Source organism: Sorex fumeus, unplaced genomic scaffold (assembly GCF_029834395.1).
Source record: "Sorex fumeus unplaced genomic scaffold, SorFum_2.1 ptg000127l, whole genome shotgun sequence".
NCBI classification, from domain to species: Eukaryota; Metazoa; Chordata; class Mammalia; order Eulipotyphla; family Soricidae; genus Sorex; species Sorex fumeus.
In genome coordinates this window covers 300,109-310,916 of record NW_026606184.1, presented here as the reverse complement: position 1 = coordinate 310,916, position 10,808 = coordinate 300,109, and the positions used below count along the sequence as shown (strand labels likewise).

Here is a 10,808-nt window from a genome sequence, read left to right as displayed (position 1 = left end):
CCTGTGCCATCTGCACCCAGGAAGACAGGCTGAGACTGAGAGTCAGGATTTCCTGGGGGTCCCCAGCCTCTGCGCTCGGACCCGCCTCTCACCCCAGCCTCCACCATCAGCACCGTGGTCCTCCCAGAGGCGCATCTGGCCTCCTTTGAAGGGCGCAGTCGGGGGAGCAGGCGGGTGTTTGTGGTAAGGAATCCTGTCATCTCAAGGGCCCCGGGGACATCACAGACACGATCACCCACTGTATGGCCTGACCCGCCTTTGCTCTCAGTCAAATTTTCCCCAGAATAAACACGGACATAAAATACAGAGAGAAGTATCTGAAACGGCAGTGTGGTTTGCTGACTTTGGTAAAACAAATAGTCTGAAAGACATTGCTACATTGTTACTAAATTCTTACCAACCTACATTGTTACTAAATTACTGAATGGTTACTTAATTGTTATTTACTTGTAACAATTGCTTTTCCTTTTATTCCCTGCTCTAGCACAGTGGGTAGGGCATTTGCCTTGCATGCGGGCTGGAGCGATAGCACAGTGGTAGGGCATTTGCCTTGAGCGCAGCCGGCCTGGCCGAGCCGGGTTCAATTCCTCCATCCCTCTTGAAGAGCCCAGCAAGCTACCGAGAGTATCTTGCCCCCACAGCAAAGCCTGGCAAGCTACCCGTGACGTATTCAATATGCCAAACACAGTAACAAGTCTCACAATGTTACTGGGCCCGCTCGAGCAAATCGATGAACAACGGGAGGACCGTGCTACCGTTGCTACCGTGTGGCTGACACTGCTGCCCCGAGTTCGGTTCCTCCCTCCCTCTCAGAGAACCAGCAAGCTACGGAGAGTATCTCGCCTCCACGGCAAAGCCTGGCAAGTTCCCCGTGACATTCGATCGATAAGCCAAACACAGTAACAACAAGTCTCACAATGGAGACTTTACTGGGCCCGCTCAAGCAAATCGATGAACAAGGGAGGACTCTGCTTACAGACAGTGCTCCATTTCCTGCCAAACACCTAAATCTTTTGTGAATAGTAGGAGATTATTGGAACATTTCATGTAAATGTAACAATGTTGGGTGTTCAATGAGTTTAAGAAAGAAAATGATTTCCAGTACAGAAGCACTATCTTGTGTATCTGTTAAAACACACACTCTGGTAGTCCAAGCGATAGCACAGCGGGGAGGGCATTTGCCTAGCATGTAGTCGACCCCGGGTTCGATCCCCAGCATCCCATAAGGTCCCCTGAGCCCCGCGAGGAGTAAGTCCTGTGTGCAGAGCCAGGAATAAGCCATGAGCATCGTGGGTTATGACCCTAAAAAGGCAAAAATATATTAAAAAGTAAAATAAAACTCACACAATTTGGCCGTTAATCACAACTGTCTTGAATAATGAGCTAAAGGAAAATTTGGTGAATTCCACCTAGTTTTGAGCACATGTGTGGGGAGGAATAGGACCATTACTTAAGAGGAAAATTGTGTCTGTGTGTGAGCATGGGATGGGGTTTCTCTGGATTCCAACCACCTAATTACGATACAGAAGTTAACAAAGTGAGGGGGTTGGAGAGACAGTATAGACAGAGGCGCTTCCTGGCTTGTGGCGGACCCAGGTTTGCTCCCCACATCCCAGATGATCCTCTGAACAGCGCCAGGAATGATTCCTGAGTGCAGAGCCAGGAGGAAGCCCTGAGGATCTCTGGGTGTGATCCACCTCAAAATAAAAAGAGTCAATGCGATGAGCACCACAAAGAAACGGGCAAACACAGATGGAGACCTGGAGCCTGGCAGGGCTGATATGGTGGGAAAGGTCCAGGGACCATTGGGAACAGAGGCTGCCGCCCGCTGCCCGCTCTGAGGTCGCAGGGTACGACAGGGGGTGGGGGTATCAAGGGAGGTCGTGGGTGGGACGAGTTTTGCACACAGGGACCTGGTTTCTGGGGTCACCAGGTTGCAGAGAGATGCCCTATAGAACAAGTCGAGTGCCCCCAGAACGTGGGCTCCCTCACCCCTCACCCCTGCAGGAATCAAGTGAGTCAAACACAGCAGTATTTGCCCTGACAGGAGGGGTCAGCGCTGACCAGGTGTTAGGGGCTGTGCCAGCAGGCAGGGACCCACTCGAGCACCCTTTGATGGCATCTGGTGGCCGAGCTTGTCCCTCGCGGCCCCCGGGGACTTCAAAGGACATCAGAGGGCTTGGCCAGGAGGTGGGGTTCGGGGGATGCACCCATAAAGGTGGCCAGGTCCGCGCTGTCCCAGGACTCTGAGCTCGGCTGTGCGGGAGGAAGGGCGCGCCTCTGCGTGGTGACCAGGAGCTCAGACCAGACACGCCTGCGGGGGACAGAGATGGCAGCTCAGGTGTGTGAGGGTCAAAGCAGGAGATGCCCCTTGGGGTGTGGGGCTGGGGGGCCCGATTCCAGAGGGTCCCAGGGGGCTGCTGGCTCAGCTGTGGGGCGCGGTGGCCACTGACCCGTGTCCTGTCCCCTCAGAGGCCCATGTCCCTGCACTGCTGCCTGCTGTTCCTCTCTGTGGCCACCTTGGCCTTGGGTGCAGGTGAGTCTCGGTGGCTCTGAGGAGTGGGTGGACAGGGCAGAAGCCAAGGCAGGGAGGGGGGCTGGACAGGCAGGTGGGGGCAGGTGGGGCCCCCATGGACAGAGAATGTCCCTTTCAGGAGCAGCCACGACTCCAAGCATGCCCGAGAATGGGCACGAGCATTTGCCGCGGAGTTGCAAGGAAATTCAGAAGAAGAATCCAGAAGCCGAAGGTGACTGATTCTCAGCCCTGCGGCAGCCACAGTGGATGTGGCTGACCCGGGAGCCCAGCCACAGTGGACACAGAGGACCCAGCACCCGTCAATTCAGATATATAGGAGATTCTGAGGGGACGAGGCTTTGGGACCCCCGTTTGGCAGATTTGTCCCTGTACACTGGGATGTTGTGTCCAGTGTCGGGGAACCTGGGGGACACGGGGACCCTGAAAGAGAGATACTGAGGGTTCATGGAAGCTGGCCAGGAGGGCGGTCTCGAGCATCGGCTCTGCACTGTCTCAGCAGTGGGATGGGGCCCGGGGCACACATCCCCTCGAGGGACGCCCAACCGTGCTGGACCTCCCGGGCTCCCTGTTTTGGGTTGGTGACCAGGACTCCGTGCTGCTGTCCCCTGCAGATGGCCTGTACTTACTCCGCACTGAGCAAGGGCTCACCTACCAGACCTTCTGCGACATGAAAACAAATGGCGGCGGCTGGACGCTGGTGGCCAGCGTGCATGAGAACAACATGTATGGGAAGTGCACGCCAGGGGACCGCTGGACCAGCCAGCAGGGCAACCGAAAAGACACCCCCAAAGGGGAAAACAACTGGGCCAACTTCAACACCTTTGGGTCTGCAGAGGCAGCCACCAGCGACGACTACAAGGTGAGCCCCGGCCGGCCAGCACTGGGAGCATCGGGCTGGCCCAGCTTTAGCAGATGGGCTGGGCATGGGCAGAGGCATGTGGACAGAGAGACCTCTGTGTGTTGAGTGACCTCTCCTTCCATGACTCAGGGACCTGGGGCGAGCGGGGTCCTGGTCCTCTGGTTGGTGGGTCTGTGCTGTGTCCAGTTGTCTTGCTGGTGCTCTGGGCTCCATGAGGCTGTGGTATAGCCATGGGTCTCTGACCACCGCTCTGTGGGGTTTGCAGAACCCCGGCTACTACGACATCCAAGCAGGGGACCTGGCCATCTGGCATGTCCCCAACGATTCCCCTCTGACTTCCTGGAGAAACAGCTCCCTGCTGAGGTACTTCACCTACTCGGGCTTCTTCAGGAAATTCGGTGACAATCTGTTTGGCCTCTACCAGGTATGTGGGTGCAGCTGGAGGCGTTATTTTGCAGGGGATGCAGCAGCGCCAATGGTTGGGGTGAGGAATTAGTTGGCTCTGTGTCCGGTCATTAAGGTTTTCCTCGGGATTGTCCAGGGGGTTTGTCCACACTCATCTCTGTCCCTCTCTCTCTCTGTGTCTCTGTGTCTCTGTGTCTCTTTTTCTCTTTCTCTGCTGCTCCCCTACGACCTGAGCCAGGCAGAAAATTGTCTCAGGAGACGTCGGGGATGGGGTGGGTAGGGACATGGGGCTGGTGTGGGGAGACTCAGCCCCTCATACATGTGGCCGACGGCTCTGACTTACCCTGGTGGTTCCTGCAGAAATACCCCGTCCAGTACGGCATCGGAAAGTGCTGGACCGACAACGGCCCTGCTTTTCCCGTGGAGTATGACGTTGGGAGTCCCCAGAAAACTGCCTCCTACTACTCCAGCAATAACCAAAGTGAGTGTTTGCATTTTATGCTGAGGATAAAGCCTCCTTGTCCTGTGGTTCGTGGAACCGAGCAGAGCAGCCGTGACAAACGCGCCCCTGATCCCGTCTCTAGTCTGGAAACTGCTCTCACTCCTCCCTGCAGCGTGATGAGAAATCTCTGTGAGCAGATGGACTCACCCCCCTTGACAGGCTGTCACACGGGGAATAAACCCGCTGGTACCATCTACGCGGGTTAGGAAGTGTGGGTTGCTCCCAGCCAATTTAATGTAGACTTTCCATCTTCAGGAACGGACAGCAGCTCTTTGTAATAATTATCACAAGGACAGATCTTTCAGGACAATAATCTACAGAGTCTTGAATGGGAAAAGAGATTTCAGGGCGCGTTGAGGGTCCCCAGGGAGCGGGTGGCGGTGGCAGGACTGGGCCACGGGCTGGTGCTGCTACGAGGCTGCTCCCATCTCCCTGCTCGGTCAAGGGGCTCCTTGGCCCCCTGCACTGACGCGAGACCCTCCTCTGCTCTTTTTTCCCAGAGGAATTTGATGCTGGATATATCCAATTCCGGGTGTTTAACAATGAGAAAGCAACCAACGCCCTGTGTGCAGGGATGAGAGTTACCGGATGCAACACGGAACACGTGAGTTTGGGTGATCAGCATGTGCACACGTGTACATGCATATATGTCTATGCTAAGGGTACATGTATGTAAATACTGTGAATGTGTGTCCATGAATTCATGCTTGTGTGTTTGATATCTGCGTGTGAGTGTGTGTATGTGTTTGTGTGTGAGTATGTGTGTGTGTGTAGTGTGTGTGTGAGAGTGTGTGTGAGTGTGTTTATGTGTTTGTTTGTGTGAGTGAATGTGTGTGTGTGTGTGTGTGTGTGTGCTCTCACAGCCGCTTCCTTCCTGGCTCCAGGATCTCCCTCAGTTCCCCAGTGCCCATCACACATCCTTTTTTTTCTTCTTTTTGGGTCACACCCAGCAATGTACAGGGGTTCCTCCTGGCTCATGCACTCAGGAATTACTCCCGACGGTGCTCAGGGGACTATATGGGATGCTTGCAATCGAACCTGGGCCGGCCGCATGCAAGGCAAATGCCCTACCAGCTGTGTAATTGCTCCAGCCCCCCATCACACACCCTCATGCAGTGATTCCTCCAGGAACAGGGAAGCTCCATGTCAGTCATCCGGGACCTCAGTTAGGGACAAAAGTGTCAGTGCTTCGCTGAATGCACAGGCACTCGTGTCCCCTGTCTCAGCACAAACAGATGGTTCACCTGCACAGACACTGGCTCAATCCCCGAGCTGCCGGCTCTGGCCAGGGCACACACTGATGTCCAGATGGGAGGACTGTGTTGGTGTCGAGATGTATCAGAGACCAACAGGGTCGGGGAAGAAGAGGGCTTGGAGCCAGGGAACCGCGTTCTTCACGCTGGGTCTGAAGGGAGGTGGTTTGCGGAGGTGCCCAAGCTCTTCTCGATTTGGGGTATCGCTGGGGGCTGCAGGGCTTGGTTGAAACAACCTCTGAGCACCAGAACAAGGCATGTCCAGAGACCTGTTTGCACAGCTGGATCAGGGCCACCTTGGTGACAAATCAGGGACCTGTTTGCCATGTTGCGGGGTATATCATGATCGATCAGGAGGAGTGCGGGGTAAGGGAACATTTCTGGCAGGTAAGGGATAGGGCCCCACATCAGGAGGCTTGCGAAATGCTGAATCAGCACTTCTGGGCACTGTGTGACATAGGGCACTGTGGCAGAGACTAAAATGACTGGGTAGGTTTGGGATTCAACCAATGTCCTGTGTTAGTGACAGGTGCTCAGTGCAGGGGCAGGTGAGGGAAGGGTCCCTCACTGTGCTAGGTAGCTGCGAGCCTTCGTGGCGGGGCAGGCAATGGGCAGGGTCCGAGCTGGGTGCAGACATGCAGGGGGAGGCTGAGAGCAGCTGAGGTTGAGGGGGGCTGAGCCCTGGGGAGGAGCACCCAGGCTGGCCCTTTCGGGAGCTGTGAGGGGCAGAGGGCTTCAAGGACGCAGGAAGCAGCAGCTGCCTCCTGAGTCTTGTGGGGAGAAGGATTCGGGGGTGGGGGGGGTCCCAGCCCAGAGAGGGGAGCTATCAATACTCTCTTTGCTTCTAGTACTGCATCGGAGGAGGGGGCTACTTCCCGCAGGGCGACCCCACGCAGTGCGGGGACTTCTCCAGCTTCGACTGGAATGGATACGGAACTAACAAAGATTGGAGCAACAGTCGCGCCATCACCGAGGCGGCCGTGCTGCTCTTCTACCGCTGACCGTGCCTGGCCACTCCTGGTGTCCACGCCCAGCTGCATCCCATCCAAAGAGGACCAGCTTCTGTGTGTTTACAGATGCACAAGACAATAAATTGCATTCACCCTGGCTCTTGTGTCTTTGTGATCTTGTACATATTAAGTGACGTGTAAGGGGTATTAATTTATATCTGGGTGCAAAGGGCAGGGCACTTGCCTTGCAAATGGCCAACACTGGGTGTGATCCCTGGTGGCCTGTTAAGGTCTAAGCACCACCAGAAGTGATTCCTGATTATAGACAATGTGACCCAAAAGCAACAAAACAAAACAAAGCCAAAAGCAGGAGTGTGTTTACTCCATGTCTTGGAGGCCAGCCGCACAGGCTAGGGGAAAAGGCAGCTCAGATAGAGAAGGGAGCACCAAATAAAGGGTGTTGGGAGGATCCTCCCAGGATGAGAGATGCAAGCTGAAAGTAGACTATAGATCGAATATGATTGCCACTCAATGCCTCTCTTGCAAACCACAGCACCCAAAAGGAGAGAGAGAACAAAAGGGAATGCCCTGCCACAGAGGCAGGGTGGGATGGGGGGGGGGGGGATGGGGGTTGGGAGGGATACTGGGATCCGTGGTGGTGGGAAATGGGCACTGGTGGAGGGATGGGTGTTTGATCATTGTCTAATTGAGACCCAAGCACAAAATTTGTAAGTCTACAAATGTACCTCATGGTGTTTCACTAAAAACAAAACAAAACAGGATTGTTGTAGATCTTGATGATTTGTGTGGTTTGCGGATGTGTATGTGTGTATGAGTGTGTGTGTGTATTTGTGTGTTTTGCTTTGGATGGAACTCAGACCTCACACATTCTCTGCCATGGACCCTCCCAGCCACTGTCTTCCTGTTGTTCATCGATTTTCTCAAGCAGGCCCAGTAACATCTCCATTATGAGACTTTGTTGTTACTGTGTTTGGCATATCGAATGCATACCTGGGTTCGATTCCCAGCACCCCATATGGTCCCCCGAGCACCGCCAGGAGGAATTCTTGAGTGCATGAGCCAGGAGTAACCCCTGTGCATTGCCAGGTGTGACCCAAAAAAGCAAAATAAATAAATAAATAAAAGTATACCTGACTATAATAAACTCCACTCCCTTCCCCCTACCTCTCCCTTCCTGTCAATGTCATGACTAGTGGTTGTGTATACACTTGGATGTAGTCCTGTGATTCTCACAGGTATTTTCAGCTGTGCTTGTTGAGGTCACATTCATTCGGTTGTGGTGCTTCACGCATTCTGGTTGCACTGCTTGCCAGAGGGGAGGGATTTTGTGTCACAGCCCCATACCATAATGCCTGCACACGCTTTTCATAAAAACTGTGGTGCTCAAACACTATTTAGAGTGACTGAAAATCGTCTGTGGTGCCAGGAATCATAAACTGAATTGCCAGCCTCAAACTGCAGAGCTGACAGGATCCCACTAAGCAGTAGCACAGGGAAACAAATTCACAAGACATCACACTTGCAAACTCATTTCCTGGCACCCTAGTAAACTTTTATTTATTTAGGTTTTTGGGCCACACACAAGCTCTGCTCAGGGATTACTCATGGCAGTGCTTAAGGACTTTCCTGTCTATTAAACCTGGGTCAGCTGCATTCATGGCAATCACTCTGCTTTGCTGTAATATCTATTCCATCTGCCCTAATAAACTTTTACATGTAGACTATCCTGAGTTTTCCCTCTTGCTAAGAAATATCTAGAGCACAGAAAAAATAATGATCTGCTTTTTCATTTTACTTTCTAAAAAATGTTCTACAAAGTAGTTCTCAAAACACACCTACTTCTTTGATCAGTCCTTTGGGATATTACTACAACTACTTACAGTGCATCAGAAAACCCACAGTCCTCCCATTGTTCATCGGTTTGCTCGAGCGGGCCCAGTAACGTCTCCATCATGAGACTTGTTGTTACTGTGTTTTGGCATATCGAATACATCACAGGGAGCTTGCCAGGCTCTGCCGTGCGGGTGAGATACTCTCGGTAGCTGGCCGGGCTCTCCGAGAGGGGCGGAGGAATCGAACTCGGGTTGGCCATGTTGGCCGCTTGTAAGGCAAATGTCCTACTGCTGTGCTATCACTCCAGCATGATAACAGCGTAAAATAGAGCCAGCTTGCCAGAAAAATCATGCTACTATCTTACAGAATAGCAGCGAGCATTTAACACACATGCTATGGTGCAGTTTAAAGACATTCCTACACAAACTTTTAAAATCTCTATAAAATACTTTTATTCTCACTTTACAAGTGAGAAATATGAACTTCAGTTAATACACAAATTCACCACTAGAAATTAAGCTATATGGTCGCTAATTATCTTGGGTGGTAGCACATAAGAAGATATTCAAGAAACACGCCACCATGAACGAATGAAAACCACACTACCTTCAACTTAGTTTTTGCGCAAAAACGTGAAAACAGGGGCCTAAATACAGCCTAATTTTGTCTGGTTGATTTCTTCCCTTTAACACTGAAGAAATCTAGATGGCAATCCTCATTCACAATGATATTACTAGTAAGTTATTCATAGGCCAAGATTCCTCACTAGAGTTTTAACTAATACTTTTACAAATTTCCCATTCTATTAAAATCAGGATTTCCACCCCCTGTGTCACCTGTCACCATGGGCTCTGTGTGGTGTCACTGTGGACACTTCCTCACTGCCTCATGTTGCAGAGTCCCATCCCTATGGTTACAGTCCCCTCCTCTCCAAGCCCTGCCCCACCGCCCAGGGACCCTGCAGCACCCACCTGTGCTCCTAGAAGCCGGGAGACCGCGACCCACTCGTGGGAATCCTGGTCCACTAATGGCATTGCCCCAAATCTCTCCTCAATCACAGGGCTGAGTGCAGGGTGGCTTCGTTCTCACCCCCAGACCTGTCCCCCAAGTACTCTCCTGGTGTAAGACTCTGACATAAAATAATTGACTTAATACAAAACAAACAAACACTGTCCTCCCGTTGTTCATTGATTTGCTCTAGCGGGCCCAGTAACATCTCCATTGTGAGACTTGTTGTTACTGTGTTTGGCATATTGAATACTCTTGGTAGCTTGCCAGGCTCTCTGAGAGGGGCGGAGGAATCGAACCTGGCTCGGCCAGGCTGGCTGTGCGCAAGGCAAACGCCCTACCACTGTGCTATCACTCCAGCTTATCAGATAAAAAGCAAAGAACTGGGCCGTCGGCAGCTACCAACTGTGCCATCCACAGCCCAGGAAGACAGGCTGAGACAGAGAGTCAAGATCCCTCAGGGACCCCAGCCTCTGCCCTCTGACCTGCTTCTCACCCCAGACTCCACCATCAGCACTGTGATTCTCCCAGAGGCACGTCCGGCCTCCTTTGAAGCGTGTGGTCTGGGGAGCAGGCGGGTCTCCGTGATAAGGAATCCTGTCACCTCAGGGTCCTTGGGACATCACAGACACGGTCACCCGCCATATGGTCTGACCCGCCTTGGCTCCCAGTCAAATCTTCCCCAGACATGGGAAGGGGGGCGTTTCGCTCCGCCCTTCACGCCCTACCGAGGCCGCCAGTTGCCCCCCACGAGCGGCTCTCCAGCACGGCCATGACTCCAGAACACAGAAACCAATTTCTTAACTATCTGACTTTCAGTAGAAATACTTCCAGGGTCAATAGGTAAAATAGCAGAAATCCAAAACCAACATTTAATTCTTGAACCCAGCTGTAGAAAGCAAATCACTTCACAATGCTTTTTCAGCATGTCTGATTTGGGGGGGGGGGTAAACTCTAAATAATAGTGGTGAATCTTTTATTGAAACAATCTAATCAAAGCGGATAGAGTGTTAACTAGAATTCATCTGCCTCACAGGGACGGGGAGGGGTGGGGGGTGGGGTTTTATTGGGGTTCTTCATGGGAAAAAATAAGTATTGGTAAAGGGAAATGTGTTTGATATTTGCATGACTGAGACATAAACCTGAAAGCTTTGTAACCTTTCCCACAGTGATTCAATAAATAAATTAAAAAAAAAAATCTTCCCCAGAATAAACATTGGCATGAAATACAGAGAGAAGTATCTGAAACGGCAGTGTGGTTTGCTGACTTGGTGAAACAATTAGAGAGAAAAAAAGAGATCGCTACATTGTTACTAAATTCTTACCAACCTACATTGTTACTACATTACTGAATGGTTACTTAATGTTATTTAATTGTAACAATTGTTTTTCCTTTTATTCCCTGCCAAACACCTCCATTTTTGTGAATGAGCAGGAGATT

General features: G+C 51.9%; 1 protein-coding gene across 1 annotated transcript; it reads left to right on the top strand.

Annotated features, from left to right (window-relative positions):
* The first annotated feature begins 2,329 nt into the window (after positions 1–2,329).
* On the top strand, positions 2,330–6,556 carry LOC130045095 (intelectin-1a-like). The gene is made up of 8 exons (XM_056137820.1): positions 2,330–2,341; positions 2,473–2,536; positions 2,655–2,747; positions 3,148–3,395; positions 3,661–3,819; positions 4,161–4,281; positions 4,803–4,906; positions 6,404–6,556. Exons 1-8 carry the CDS (start codon positions 2,330–2,332, stop codon positions 6,554–6,556), a joined length of 954 nt encoding a protein of 317 aa, XP_055993795.1.
* The last annotated feature ends 4,252 nt before the right edge of the window (positions 6,557–10,808 follow it).